This window comes from Cibotium barometz, chromosome 58, assembly GCF_041138505.1.
Source record: "Cibotium barometz isolate CiBa-2024 chromosome 58, ASM4113850v1, whole genome shotgun sequence".
Taxonomy (NCBI): Eukaryota; Viridiplantae; Streptophyta; class Polypodiopsida; order Cyatheales; family Cibotiaceae; genus Cibotium; species Cibotium barometz.
The window spans coordinates 25,807,996-25,824,445 of NC_141103.1; the positions used below are offsets into that span (position 1 = coordinate 25,807,996).

Here is a 16,450-nt window from a genome sequence, read left to right on the forward strand (position 1 = left end):
TTACTCGCTAACCTTTTCCACGTACAAGGCAGCAACCCTTTTTCCGTTGGCTCTCCTTTCCCACACACGGCTGCGCTCCACGCTTTCGCCTTCACGCCCACTTTGCATCTCCACGCTCGGCACCTTTTTGCTACTGCTCTCCACTGTCGCCAGCCCATCAGCCCAGTCGACCAGCAGCTTCACCAGCCTCACACGAACCCACGACCACGTGGTTGCCACAGGGGGCTCCAACCACCGCCAACACCTCTAAACCAGGGTCGTCCACGCCGCCAGCCTGTCCCGCCGCTGCAGCTTCTCTCCAGGGTGACCTCCCCACCTCTATGTGCCTGCGGCTATGCTCGAGAGCCCCCAAAAACAAAACAAGGCGACGGCATCTTTTATCTCCAGGCCGACTCCAGCAAGGCGACCACCCTTCGCTTCTTCGCCGCCAGCTTCCAGAACGTCACGCTCGTAGCCGCATAAATGTTTTTCCCATAAATAGTTTCTTTTAAAGTTGTGCAAATCTAGACGGTGTTGTGCTCTTTGTTTGTTGTGGTGTACTCATGCCTTATGAAGTACTCATGGGATCAAGTCCTATAATAGGTATTGCCAGAAAAGGCTTTGCACGGGCCATGATTGTGCTTGACTTCTAAGCCATGTCCACACATAGAGGGTTTGCCTTTGTACGCTTTTCAAACCATTATAACTAGGTTTCCTTTTGATTGGTTGGTTGCACCACTTCACTTGACGTTGTGTGATCAATTGGATTATGCTTCAGAGATGTGCTTCTATGCTTCTACTATATGCTACCTACAAAATGTAGGATTTCCTCTTCTCCTACTTAGGATCAAAGAGGAGAGATATGGCGAGCTATGGTGCTCTAATACCAAATTGTGAAATTGGGGTTGCTCCTCTCTCTCTCTCTCTCTCTCTCTCTCTCTCTCTCTCTCTCTCTCTCTCTGTGAATGAGCAAGAAGACATGATAGCGAGAAAGGATAGACCATATAGAAGCTTATTCCATTATTTCATTAGAGAGTACACACGATTATATTTTGATGTAGATTGGGATTGTATCCCTTAATATATGTGAATATCCCTTAACGTCTATATGCCCCATGTACCTCTCCACATCTCTTGAATTCACATTGTCTTAACCTTAGTCCTCATCAAGGCCTTACAATTTACACCATTACAATTGATAATCATTACTAGGCAAAATTTGCATTACACACACTTTATCACACTACTTTCAAGAACACTTAAATCTATCAATGACATAGGAAACCAAAAAGAATCTCTTTGATTTTCTTTTAAATTTCAGATATTTCCTTAGTGTCATATGATAAAGCTAAAGAAAATACTCATTTTCGGGACAAATTTGCAAACTCTTTTACCTCTTACCCCTTCATAAACGTTTTTGCCTCTTACCTCTTTAAGTTACCCTTCATAAACTCTTTTGCCTCTAATTTACCCTTCATAAATGTATCTAAACTAAATAAAATGTAGAAAAACTCTTTAGGGTGTGTAGGCTTACGATCTCTGACAGAGTCTTAGATGTACTCGTCGCCAAACCGTTGTCATGCAAAGTAAAATGTGTTGAAAAAAGTATAGTAACACATGATATATGATCAAAAATTAGCAATGATACATAACACTACATATACATGTTATATAATGTGATTGATCAAATAAAAAGATAATATACAAAACACATGATATGGGATCAAAAAATAGTAAGAGTACATGATATGGGATCAGAAATTAGTAAGAATATATAGTACATAATGCGATTGTCAGAGCAAGTAGAAACATAACGTGATTTAAATAGCGCAACTAATTCCTAGTTGATGAGAGGACTCCTCTCAGGGCCTCGTATGCCCTTTTTACAAACACCACACACCACACACACCCACGGAAAACATTACAAGATAGCATCATTTGGGGTAGCCACCAACGGGGTTTGAACCCATAACCTCGGGCATATCAATCAAACACCTTAACGACTACAACAAACCTTGGGCACAAGTCAAAACACTATGTATACAGATGGTCGAAATTAGAAGATCATAAGAGGCAACACATTACTCATGCCATATGGAGTACTCGTGGATGAAGACGTGTAACAGGTATTGCCAGAAGAGGCTTTGCACGGGCCATGACTGTGCCTGACTTCTCAGACATGTCCACACTCCCGCCAGTCATTAGCTTTCAATCAAAGCAGTGTACAAGATTTGAAATCGTGAGCTCCACTATGGGCAAAGCTAAGGGCATGCCAGGGCAACTACGCCTTCCTGCTCCAAAAGGCAATAGCTCAAAGTGTTGCCCTCGCACATCAACCATGGTATTATTCAAGAATCTATCAGGTATGAAGGTGTGTGGATCTTGCCAAACACATGGGTCTCTTCCTATTGCCCATACATTTACTAGCAATCGTGTATCTTTGGGTATGGTAAATCCTCCCACTTTGCAAGCTTCTGTTGACGTGTGTGGTATCAAAAGGGGCAGGGGAGTGTGCAAGCGTAGTGTTTCCTTCACCACAGCCTTCATGTAGGGTAGGTTGTGTAAATCGGATTCCTCCACCAAGCGTTGGGTTCCCACCACACTATCTATCTCAACACGAACCTTCTTGAAAGTTTGCGGATTCACCAAGAGTTCTGACATTGCCCAATCCACAGTAACAGAGGATGTGTCGATACCGCCAGCAAGAAGCTCCTGTAATTAACACAACATCAACAAGTAAGTCCATCTTGTATATGTAATAATATACCCAAAGTATGTATATGTAGTGATCTACCCAAAGTTGCATGAAGGCCATAGATGCATTTGTAAAGAGGAAGCTAGGGGCATGCAAGAAGAAGTTCCTCAAGCCAATGTTTGTAAAGAGGAAGCTAGGGGCATGCAACAAGAAGTTGCTCAAGCCACCAATGAGGTGATAGCTCAAGTTGTGAAGGTGTTTGCCTAAACCTTAAACCCTTCTTGGTACTTCCTTGGTGGCATCGCCTACGGGCAAATAATTAAATGTATATGGGCGGCGGTGGAAAATTAATAACTACGAGACGATCTTGGGCCTAAGGCCAGTCTAAAAAAGAAGATGAAGTTACTCAAATGGAGAACATGCACCTATCTACCACGTCGTGACGTTTCCGGATACTATGATGCTCGAGAGTGGCATCATGGAGGTTAGGTTTTTTTAAACGACAAAAAATTGCCTACTACTAATAATTCGCAAAAAAGCAATTACCAACAACACGGTTTTGATGTCTACTCGCCGCAACGACTTTGAGGACAACAAAATGTCAAGGAAGTCTTGTGGACCACTATCTGCAGCCCAGTCCTGACGTTGGTGCAGCAACCCCTCTAAAAGAATATTAGAGCATGGGTAGAGCATGCATAGAGTATAAATAGTCTCTATACATGCATATTGGAGTTATGCATGCTCTAACTTGTCTGCATAGAGCCTCTATGCATGCAAATTAGAGTTATGCATACTCTATGTATGCTCTAATATCCATATATGCCTCGAGCATACATAGGCATATTAGAGAGAAACAAATGCATTTAATACTAAAATAACTTATGCTTTCGGAGATGAAAGCACATAAATGAAGGAGAGAATAAGTTTCATACTTGAGATACTTGAGGTATGGAAGATGAAGGAGGAAGGAAACGAGTTTAGCGTAAGTTTTGGGAGAAAATAGTGGTAAAGAAAAGATGTGCACCACACAAGAGAATTAATTTTTAATAGTATGTACGACTATACATGACGTGGCCATAGCCTTATATATAGCTGTGATAGTAGCCACATGTATAGTTGTGTGTATAGCCATATACTGGAAAAAAATCATCTTGCATGCAGTACATTGTGCGGCTATACCATTATCCTCTTGTAGTGGAAGGCATGGAGCTTAATAGGACCACCATTTTAAACTTCATATGTAAAGCTTTGTTTAGGTTTTAAAATATCCATTTTAGGTTTCTTAGGTCTTAAAATATCCATTTAAGTTTCTTTGGTCTTAAAATATCCATTGTAGGTTTTTAGAATCTAATTTGTGTTATTTGTATTGTTTTCTTTATGGTAAGACATTCCTAAAGATTCTAATCATGATAGGTCTGGTATAATGCCAATAGTTTCCTTCTTTAATTTAGTTTTCTATCGCTTAAAAAATGCCTTTATTTCCATTTACTTTTTTAATAGCTTATCCTCTCAAAAATATAATTGGTTGATCATTCAAATTTGGTGCACACTAAGTGCTTAAAAATATAGATATTTATTTGTGTGTATGTGTGTGACACATACACACAAATAGAGAGAGAGAGAGAGAGAGAGAGAGAGAGAGAGGCAGATTCCTCATGTATAGACGCATAAACATGCATGTGTCATGTTTCATGTACACAAAGACCTTTCAGAAGTCTTTGTGAACATGGCAAGGTGTTCTGAAACCTTCGTTTGTGATAGCCAGTTCAAAAACTAACCTTCATCCAAGTTATTTCTTTATGGTATATGTCTCTCTTTCCTCTCTCTCTCTCTCTCTCTCTCTCTCTCTCTCTCTCTCTCTGTCTCTCTCTCTCTCTCTCTGTCTCTCTCTCTCTCTCTCTCTCTCTCTCTCTCTCTCACACACACACACACTCACATACACATGCAAACACACATATAAACATACACACGCACACATGCACACACATGTATACACACACACTTGCACACACATGCGCCTCTAGCATGCACATGAACTTGTCACATCCATTTTGCAAACTAAGTGCTCTCTCTCTCTCTAACACACACACACACACACACATGCATGCATGCGAACACATACACATACACACGAACACATACACATACACACAAACACACACAAAAGAGTATGTGCATGCACACATAGGGACCCAGAATCAAATATGGATTTATATTCCTACAATTTGAAGTAATTTGAGTTTGTAGTACTACAAAAATGGAACTCAAGACATAGTTTTAAGTTTTCAAGAGTGTATGCCGAATACCAAATTTATAACTAAATCTCTTTAATCAACACTAGTTTGGTAATAAGACAAAAATTTCTCCATGGACATAGTTATGTCCTCATTAGTGACCAACTTTATGGAATTATTTGGAACACATGGATAGTGGAAAACAAAGGTTTCCTTTTTCATATCATCAAGTATATAATGAAGAAAATTTTTGATTTTTTTAGGATCACATTGATTACCTATAGACTTTTCAAATCCATAAGAATTCATAGGCTCAGTTACAATCGTAATACATAGTTTTTTGGACTATATTTGAATCAAAGACTTTGATTAGCCAATTTCTTATTGCTTTGTGCATTGGTTCACAAACATATCTATAGTGTAATATAATCCATCTTAGGCTCAAAAAGTAATTAGAAGTCCAAAATTTAGGTCTTAATGGAAATTCTAAGACATCTTGCTATCTCAAAAAAATTTAGCCTTGAGGATTTTTATAGCTAATCCAATAGTCATAGACAAGAACTAAATCTTGCATACATGTTTTGTATAATGTTATGCTTTGCTGGTGTATTTTATGAGAGCTAATCACATATACATCTATCCTTTTAATCACATATACATCTATCCTTTTAAGCACTTTGTTTTGGATGAAAGTTTACAAATTTTAAACCATATTCATTACTTTACTAAGAGACTGCTTCATACATTTTTAAACATATCATAAGAGATTGAATGGAATATCTAGTCATTTTATATAATAATAAGCATTGTTTTCATAAGTTTTCCACTAGATGATCCAAATATAAGTAAGGTTTCATATATGATGTTACACAATGTCCACCCTTTAGCTTAAGGAGGATGCCCAGACGATGGTGTGGCATTCTAGTGAAGTGGTATTATGGGTGACTCCGCATTAAATACTAGTTACCTAGTGTTATTCGTAATGATACTCTCATCATAATGAAACAAGTGGTGAATGCATGTTGTATTTGTGCCTATCAACATTTTACATTAGGCTTAATTATAGAGAAGGCAATTAATTGGAATAACTAATGTGTTTACATTTATGAGATAGGTGACGGGCAGTGTGCATGTTGCATATGTAGGATCTTATCTATATTATATCATCTCGTAGTGTGCATGAGGGGGAAGATTGCACCCAATAGTGTGTCACTGGTGTGATGTCGACTCTATCTCTTGTTTTATTTTATACTATGCTTCAATGCTGTCAATTTAATTCAAGTCTATGCTTTAATACTTGATGTATATGTGAGTTATGATTAATTCTTCAAAAAGTACATCAGGTCCCGTGACAGTGGTACTTGGACTTGAAGAATAGGGAGAAGCTCACAAAAATCTAGAGGATAAAGAAGATAAATGCTTAAGGACTCATGGAAAAAGATTGGAAGGTTTATGGGAAATGTTTGAGCCATTGAATCAAGGAATGAGGTTTTAAGACACTTTTATGGAGAAAACGACAATTTTGGAATATAAACCACTCTTTTACTTCCCAAAACCACTTTCATGAATCTTAATCCTCTTCATAATCCATGAGTATGGATGGAATCAGCACATTGAGGAGATCAAGGGCCTAATCTTAGAATTCCTAAGCACTATGTATGCTCAAAAACTATAATGTAGGGCTCTTGATTTTTCTTTTCCCCTTCTTCAAAATCAGCGCTGCGTTGGTAGTTTCTTTTCCTTGAAGAACAAAGAAAATTCATTTTCATTTTATTTTTCTTAATTTAATGTATCCTCCCTTCCTCCATCCATAGGCGAGGATTACGAATTGGTTGATAGTTTTTATTTTTCTCTCCCTTCCATCAGTAGAGGCGATAGTGGTAGCGATGTCGTTCTTCTTCTTTGTTTCTTTCTCATAGCTGTGTGTATAATAGTTTGTTCTAGCTAATGTGGAGAAGTTTATTTTATAAAGTTTAAGCTTTTAAGTGATAAAGCTTAAAAGCTTATTTCTATAAGCTTTTAAAAGTTTATAACTACTTCAAGCTTTAAAAGCTTATGTCACTCATAAGCGAAAGCTTTATAAATTAAAATCTTATTTCTATAAGCTTTAAAAGTTTATAGCTACTTCAAGCTTTAAAAGCTTATGTCACTCATAAGCGAAAGCTTAAATTTCTTGAAGCTTCAAAAAGCTTTCATATAGTCACAAAGAAAGATAGAGAGAACCTTACCAAAATTTCCACTCGTGGATAAATATTGGAAGGTTTATGGGAAATTTCTGAGCCATTGGATCGAGGGATGAGGTTTTAAGCCACCTTTATGCAAAAAACCACTCTTTTTGAATAGAAACCACCCTTCTTACCAAAACCACTTTCATGAATCTTAATCCTCTCCATAATCCATTAGTGTGGATGTAATCAACACATTGAGGAGACCAAGGGCCTAATCACAGAATTGCTACATTGAATTGCTACATTGTGTATGCTTGAAAACTATAATGGAGGCTCATATTGATTTTTCTTTTCCCCTTCTTCAAAATCAACATTGCATTGGTGGTTTCTTTTCCTTGAAGAACCAAGAAAATTCCTTTTCATTTTATTTTTCTTAATTTAATTTTTCCTTCTTTTCCTCCATCCACGAGTGGGGATGGCGCATTGGCTGGTGGGTTTTCTTTTTCTCTCCCTTCCATCACTAGACGACGGTAGTAGCAATGGCGTTCTTCATGCTTTCTCACAGCTGCATGCAGCACGGTTTATTTTAGCTGCCATGGATAAGCTTATTATAAAGTTTATGCTTTTAAGTGATAAAGCTTAAAGGCTCATTTTTAAAAGCTTTTAAAATATTATAACTTCTTTAAGATTTAAAATATTATGTCTTTCATAAGCTAAAGCTTAAATTTCTTAAAGCTTCAAAAAGCTTTCATATAGTCACAAAGAAAGACATAGAGAACCTTTCCAAAATTTTCACTCTTTCTACTACAAAACCCAAGATTCAGCAGCAAGGGGACAACAATTTTAATGGATAATTCTTCTACAAAACTTTACGACTCTTTTGAAGACTTTTTCAGCACGTTATTACTTGGATTGTTTGGGCGTAGGAGTGATCTTCTACATTGGATGTATTTCTTGGGAAATATTCTCAAGTTTTTGTTGAAGACTTTTGGAACCATGGTTATTTGTTGATTATTCAACATCAACAAATTATTTTGCCACTATATGAGCTCTACTTCGAATATTTTTCCAACTCTTCAAACTCAATCACGTCGAGACGACACCTCATTACTCGGCTGCGTATTAGATGAGCTATGTATTGTAAATTTTCATTTCTACATTTAAAATTTGTGACCTTTGCCTTTCTACATCTCTCTTTACCTTTTCATTTCTACATTTAAAATTTGCAACATTTACCTTTCTACATCTCTCTTTCATCATGAATCCTATAGCCTCAACCATTCAATAGCAAATTTAGTTACTTCAAAATCACATAAGTTAGTTACTTTTGTAATTCTTAAATTACCGCTTCTCAAAGTATTTTACAAAAAAAATTACGAAAATTTGACGATGCAGAAGACTTCTACTATGACTACTACTCTGACTCTTGAGGTAATATATTAATTTCATTTGATTATTTTTATAATTACTTTTATTTAAGACATTTTGTAACTTTCAAGGAGAGGTTTTATGCATCAAAAGTAGAACTTCTTGTTGGAGGAACTGGCCCTTCCATCTTGAACTATACTTTATGATTTTTCACTATGTATTAGTCTTGTGGTATGGGACAGAAGGTTAATCCTGTCTGAAGGATTCTCATGTATACTTATCTCCAGATTTATGTGGGATAATTTTTGGTGGTATGGGACACTAGAATTTATTACACAGAAGTCCTTGATACAATGTCTCTTTGTCATAACTAGAAAAGATACTAGAATTTGTATATGGTAAGACAATGATCTCCTTTGCTCACAAACAAACACACAAGTAAGGTTAGTTGCTTATCTAAGCAAGAGCGACATTATATAATGTCCACACATTAGCTGAACGGGGATGCTCGGACGCTTGTGTGCCATCCTAGTGAATTGGTATCGTGGGTGACTCCACATTAACCTTGTATTATTGGTATATCTTGAGACCATGCTTGATGGGTGTATTTTGTTGACGTGTAACAAGTAGTGCCATGCTTGATGATTGTATTGTGGTCAAAGTGAGACAAGTGGACTATACTAGACAACTACACACGGCCGCAATGTAACAAGTGGTTTATGCAATTGATGTGCCATGCTAATTTAAGTGTAACAAATGGTAATTCACGCCATGCTAGATGATGTGTATAATAATACTCTCATTGCAGTGAAACAAGTTGTGAGTGTATGTTGTATTCGTGTCAACATTTCATATCAGCATTAATTTTAGTGAAGGAAATTAATTGGAGAAACTATTGTGTTCACGTTTGTGAGATAGGTGATGAGCAGTGCTCATGTCACACATGGAGGATCTTATCTATATTATATCATCTCAGGTCCCATGACATATGATGTTTTGTTATATCAATGTAATTTTGAAAGTTGAGACCATCAATTTGTTTTCTAACTAAATTGAAATGTTTCCATCAACTTGTTTTTTAACTAAATTGAAATGTTTCAATATGAATTCTTAATCAATTACTTTAGTGGATATACTGATTTATTAGTATAACTAAAGTAAATCACCATATAAGCTCACACTATTATCGTATTTTGGGTGTCAAAGACTCAACAACTAAAAAGAGATTCTAAGAAGAAAATTTAATCAAATTAATTCTTTTTTTGTCATGCAAAACCTCTCTCATCTCTCAAATACTATGTAAGGTTTAGGAGAAATTTATAATGAGTCAACATGAAGACATGCTTTAGAAGAGAAACACTAAAATATTGCTCCTATTCACAAGATACATTTTCTTTACAAAACCCCTGGAAAGACATATTTATGTCATGTCGAGCTACCAAACTAGTGTTAAAAATCATTTTTAAAAATAAATCCTTAGCCAATATTCTTTTAGTAAGCTAGTAAATATTTATTTAGCATTATTGCATAGGTATACACTAGCTGAGATGTTGAGACACCCATTGGGGTATTGGGACTTAATTCCATAGTAGTGAATTAGGAGATTAAAAGAAACATCTCTTTGAATTTTATTTTTGCAATTTTAGGAATTCCCTTGGTGTCATATGAGTGCTATTGAAAAGAATAATTTTTGAAACAAATTTGCAAACACCTTGACCTCTTTAATGAAATTGGAAACCCTTGTACATTTATAACATTACCTAAGTTGGATGAAATGTACAAAAACTCCTTGGATGTGAAGGCTTATAATCTCAGACATAGTCTTAGGTATATTCTCCAAAGCATTGTCATGATAGGGCTGACAATCTCAGACATAGTCTTAGGTATATACTCCAAATAGTCATGCTAAGTAAACTATGTTGAAATAAGAAATATTACAGTTAATCACACGATAAGTGATCAAAAGTTAGTAGGAATACATATTTTTTATAATCTGATTGAGAAAATAAAAGGTAAATACAAAACCATGGGCATAAGTTAAAACATTACATATAAAGGTGGTAAAAAAACATCATAAGGGACTATACTACTACATGGGTATATTACTCATGCGATATGGAGTACTTGTGGATCAAAACGTGTCCTAGCTATGGCTAGAAGTGGCTTCACACAGCCCATGACTGTGCCTGACTTCTCTGACATGTCCACACTGTCGCCAGTCATGAGCTTCCAATCAAAGCAGTGTACAAGATTTGAAATTGTGAGCTCGATTGTGGGCAAAGCTAAGGGCATGCCAGGGCAGCTACGTCGTCCTGTTCCAAAAGGCAATAGCTCAAAGTGTTGCCCACGCATATCAATCATGGTACTATTCAAGAATCTTTCAGGCATGAATGTGTGTGGATCCTGCCAAACATGTGGGTCCCTTCCTATCGCCCATACATTTACTAGCAATCGTGTATCTTTGGGTAAGGTAAACCCGAGTCCCACTTTGCAAGCTTCTATTGACATGTGAGGTATCAAAAGGGGCAGGGGAGTGTGCAAACGTAGTGTTTCCTTCACCACACCCTTCATGTATGGTAGGTTGTGTAAATCTGATTCCACCACCAAGCGTTGAGTTCCCACCACCCTATCCACCTCAACACGAACCTTTTCGAGAGTTTGTGGATTCACCAAGAGCTCTGACATTGCCCAATCTATAGTAACCGATGATGTGTCGATACCACCAGCAAGAAGCTCCTGTAATTTAACATAAGGTCAAGTAAGTCCATTATGTATAGGTATAACATCACCAATAACAGGCCTTTGGAACAAAACAGTAGCTTCATGGATGAGATCTTTAAAGCCTCTTCCCAACTCAGCGTTGGCGACGTCGGACAAGCTCTTCCTAACGAGGATGCGGCATATGATGTTCTCTATCATATTCTCCACACACTGTGTGAGATTCAAAGGGGATGCATGCCCGTGCTTTGCCAGCTGCTGCATGAGAAGCTTTCTCTCTTGGGTTCTGATAGACTCGAACTGGCGAACCCTAGTCGCAGTGAAGAGTTGCAGGCTGCAGAGCTTTCTCATTTCTCTCCAATGGGGGCCATATAGGCCCAAGGAGAGCGCCGTGTCCTGGCCATACTGCAAGCGCCGCGATATCTCGAAAGGCGGCCGGCTTGCAAAGGCTCTGTCGTGGGTGCGGAGAAACTCTTTGGCGAGCGATGAACTAGACACAACTACGGCATTTTATATTATGCATTAATGCATTATGTATTATGCATTATTAAGCTTAATTATTGTATTATATAATAATTAGCTTAATGTATAATGCATTAAGCTAATTATTGTATTATGCAGTAATGCATTATGTATTATGCATTATTAAGCTTAATGCTTTATGTATTATTAAGCTTAATACATTCTATATTGCACTATGCATTATTAAGCACAAGTGCATTATTATGTATTATGCATAATGCATTATACTTTTTGCATTATGCATCATGAGCTATGTATGTATATGTGTATGCATAGCGCATACACATAGCTCATAATGCATAAGCTTAATACATAAGTTAAAGCAATATTGATTTATGCATAATTTGTTAAGCTTAATGCATTAATCTTAACGCATTATGCGTAAACTTACATATAAATAAATATTGCATTAACTATGTATTAAGCTTATGTATTATTGCCACTCAGGTGTGGTAATAGCTCAAGGTCTTATCAGAGTCATCAGCAATCTAGTAGTGGGCAAGCTGGGTGCGGTGGATGTTTTGGGGGAGGTGTGTGGTCACCTTCACCTATGGCGACATACAATGTGCCCAAGGAGGGTGGTATGATTTACTATACCCTTGATGAGGAGGGCATGCCTTTTATGGAGGACATGGGATGGAGGTTTTATTATACCTTTTATCAATTAGTCAACCAAACCTATAAATATGCCTTCAAACCATGGGGAGAGCATAAGGATAGAGATTTCATGTATGTGGTGTAGTGCATGTATGAGCAGTTCCCAAACCCACCACACATGCATTTTTCCGATGAGTAGGTGAGGAATCACATGAATCAGATAAAGATCCTCAATAATAGAACGTACTCAACACCCTCAGCAAAAGGCGGCACATGCGAGTCAACTAATATTGAAGGATGGTGCGACGAAGTATGGATCCGAAGGAAAGGCAAGCTGGCTCGCATGACTTGTAAGATTTGTCTTTGCCATTTTTCACTAAGCCTAGTTCATTTGTCATCGTGATTTCATATCTCATGCATGTTGTAATTTGTTGTACGAAAGGGTAGTAGGTCGCTCCCTAATGGCTTGAGAGAAAAAGTACTGCAAAAGCAGCACAACGAAGCTGAGACTTGGGAGTGGCCCAAACACGAGGTAGTGGTCACCGATGCGGATATCCAACGAGCGCAGCAAGGTAACTTGGTGAGTAGTTGAACTTGAATTTTAATTATCACCCAACTTGTTTTACTTCTTGCTAACTTTTTTGTATTGAATCACTATTTAACACAAGAAGACAATGTTGAAAGTGACAGTGATGATAAAGGTGGTGGCGCACGTGGTGAAGATGTGGGCAAAGATGAAGATGAAGACAAAGATGATGCACAAATTTAAATAAGTTTTTGATGTCTTCATCTTTTTTCATTTATGGACATGAATACCTTATGTAATTTGCAACAACTATGAATGTAATTTGCAATATAATCCATGACATTGTATTGCAATTATTTTTTATGTTTTACGTGATTAAGTTTTTTTAAAAATGTGATTAAGTAGTGTTTAAATAATGTGATTTTTAAAAAAAAGTCAAGGATAGAATAGGGGAGAGATTTGGGGACACAAGTCACCACATCTCTCTCCCATTCTTTCCCCTTTTTTTTTGTAGATAGCCTTCGGCTATAGTCGTGTGCAGCTATACACACTGCTATAGGTGTCTCTATAGCAGTGTGTATAGCCTTCGGCTATAGTCATGTGTAGCTATACACACTGCTATAGGTGTCGCCATATACGCAGTTATAAACACAGCTGTATAGCTGCATGCTCATAGCCACATAAATGTTTTTCCCATAAATAGTTTCTTTTACATTTGTGCAAATCTAGACGGTGTTGTGCTCTTTGTTTGTTGTGGTGTACTCATGCTTTATTAAGTACTTGTGGATCAAGTCCTATAATAGATATTGCCAGAAGAGGCTTTGCACGGGCCATGATTGTGCTTGACTTCTAAGCCATGTCCACACTGCCATCACATAGAGGGTTTGCCTTTGTATGCTTTTCAAACCATTATAACTAGGTTTCCTTTTGATTGGTTGGTTGCACCACTTCACTTCACATTGAGTGATCAATTGGATTATGCTTTAGAGATGTGCTTCTATGCTTCTACTATATGCTAGCTACAAAATGTAGAATTTCCTCTTCTCCTACTTAGGATCAAAGGGGAGATATATGGCAAGCTATGGTGCTCTAATACCAAATTGTGAAATTGGGGTTGCTCCTCTCTCTCTCTCTCTCTCTCTCTCTCTCTCTCTCTCTCTCTCTCTCTCTGTGTGTGTAAATGAGCAAGAAGACATGATAGCGAGAAAGGATAGACCATATAGAAGCTTATTCCATTATTTCATTAGAGAGTACACATGATTTTATTTTGATGTAGATTGGGATTGTATCCCTTAATATATGTGAATATCCCTTGACGTCTCTATGCCCCATGTACCTCTTCACATCTCTTGAATTCACATTGTCTTAACCTTAGTCCTCATCAAGGCCTTACAGTTTAGACCATTATAATTGATAATCATTACTAGGTAAAATTATATTTTAGACCATTATAATTGATAATCATTACTAGGCAAAATTTGCATTACACACACTTTATCACACTACTTTCAAGAACACTTAAATCTGTCAAAATGATGTAGGAAACCAAAAACAGTCTCTTTGATTTTCTTTTAAATTTCAGATATCCCCTTAGTGTCATATGATAAAGCTAAAGAAAATACTGATTTTCGGGACAAATTTGCAAACTCTTTTACCTCTTACCCCTTCATAAACGTTTTTGCCTCTTACCTGTTACCCTTCATAAACTCTTTTACCTCTAATTTACCCTTCATAAATGTATCTAAACTAAATAAAATCTAAAAAAACTCTTTAGGGTGTGTAGGCTTACGATCTCTAATAGAGTCTTAGATGTGCGCACCAAACCGTTGTCATGCAAAGTAAAATGTGTTGAAAAAAGTATAGTAACACATGATATATGATCAAAAATTAGCAATGATACATAACACCACATATCTATGTTATATAATGTGATTGATCAAATAAAAAGATAATATACAAAACATATGATATGGGATCAAAAAATAGTAACAGTACATGATATGGGATCAAAAATTAGTAAGAATATATAGTACATAATGTGATATGGGATTCCTCCCCCAACCTTCGAGGTATACAGGAGTAAGAATCTCCCTTTCTGATCTTAAAATTATTCCCTCTCTAAAATAAAAGAAGATTCTGTTTAAAAAGGGAAGACACTTTCCCCAGAATACCTTATCAGGAGCCCACCTGTTTTAAGGATTCAGAACAATGAGTTCAGAAGTGAGAACTGGTGTTTTGGATGCCAAGGTTTTGGTCATCAGTTAAAAGACTGCCCGACTCCTGCCATGACAAGGGCACAGGGAAGTCAAGAACCCAAATTGAGAGACCAATTCCTTCATACCAATCTAATCAGGGTCCGTCTTCTCAGACAAGATTGCTTAACTCCATTAACTAGGTCCGACCCATTGATTAGGGTCGAGATAACCAGTCAAATGCTTGACGACATAGAGCAACAGATGCAGGCAATTCATAAAGATATAAAAGCTATCCAGGATCGACAGAAACAGTATACAGATAAGAAGAGGACAGTCAGAGAATTCCAAGAAGCAGATATGGTCTTCATTTGAGTACGGACCAAAAGAAGTTCTTTATCTCTTGGAGAGTATAAGTAGTTATCCCCCAGATATTGTGGACCAAAGAAAGTAGGTGACTTAGCCTATGAACTTCTTTTATCTCCTCATCTCAAAGTTCTTAATGCCTTCTATAGAAATTTGTGCCAAACCCAAATCATGGAGAGACGGTAAAACTTCAGTGGCAAGATACCCCGGTGGCTTCTAGGTTACGCTAGTTTCTTCTTTATATAAGTCGTAACTCTTACTTGTCACTCGCAGTAATCTTACTTCCATCGATCTCCTTTCTTTCTTAATCTCCTTTATGGCTTGGCAGCAGGAATTGGTTTTATCCGTGATGATTTCTCACCTTTAAGACGCAAGTGAGTCTGTGAAGAAGGATTTTATAGAACTGTATGAGCGCTCACTTTTCCCTCACTTGGGAACTTCTGTAGCTCAGACCAAATGGCAGACCTATCAAGACATAACTAGGGTAACACCGTGGGGTTAGCAGCACTTTCATAATAATGTCCGTCTGGCTATGGTTATTGAAGCTTTGGGTTTGGGTCCCCGATACTATTGCGTGATGAGATCAAGACATGTTGGGTTTTCTGAGCGGGTCTTCTTACTGGCGTGTTTTCTTCCTCATCAGAAGATATGCCTTTATCCCGTTTTTGGCTTGCCTCTCAGAGATCCTTTTAATAGGTCACCTCATACCAGTGAGATAGGTGCTGCAATAACCGGCCGAATTAATCCCATAGATGAATTACCTTATACGTGTGCAACTTGTGAGTGCTGCTTTTGTGACCATATGATGGACGGGCTTATGAAAGTGTAAAAAGTTCTTCTATCTTTACTGTATATATTCCAAGAATGAATAAAGTTAAAATCTTGTTCTTGTCTTGAGTCTTGCTCTCTTTGAGACTTTTCTTGGTGGTTAATCTTAATTAAAAAATTTCTCTCAGTCTCATATTCGTACATCTTGCGAAATTATCCCCAGTTTGCGAGATGAGGGCATCTCGCATTTTTCAAGTGGGAGAGAATGTAAGATTCCTCCCCAGCCTCTCAAGATGTCCACCATCTTCCCCTGTAAT

At 37.4% G+C, this 16,450-nt stretch overlaps 1 protein-coding gene across 1 annotated transcript; it reads right to left on the reverse strand.

The window, feature by feature from the left end:
* Nucleotides 1-1,824: 1,824 nt before the first annotated feature.
* LOC147606084 (cytochrome P450 71AU50-like) lies at nt 1,825-12,626 on the reverse strand. The gene is made up of 5 exons (XM_086792901.1): nt 12,529-12,626; nt 11,229-11,652; nt 10,988-11,180; nt 10,569-10,756; nt 1,825-2,691 (listed from the first exon to the last, which is right to left on the reverse strand). Exons 1-5 carry the CDS (start codon nt 12,624-12,626, stop codon nt 2,188-2,190), a joined length of 1,407 nt encoding a protein of 468 aa, XP_086649027.1. The 3' UTR covers nt 1,825-2,187.
* Nucleotides 12,627-16,450: the final 3,824 nt, after the last annotated feature.

What these genes read in the sequence shown, in the direction of transcription:
- LOC147606084 (XM_086792901.1), bottom strand. Translation starts at nt 12,626, where the DNA reads ATGCGAGCCAGCTTGCCTTTCCTTCGGATCCATACTTCGTCGCACCAT. An exon ending in AAAGGCCTGTTATTGGTGAT is followed by an intron (nt 11,181 to 11,228) that starts GTTATACCTATA and finishes GTTAAATTACAG; the next exon opens with GAGCTTCTTGCTGGTGGTAT. An exon ending in TGTGGTGAAGGAAACACTAC is followed by an intron (nt 10,757 to 10,987) that starts GTTTGCACACTC and finishes CTTTTGGAACAG; the next exon opens with GACGACGTAGCTGCCCTGGC.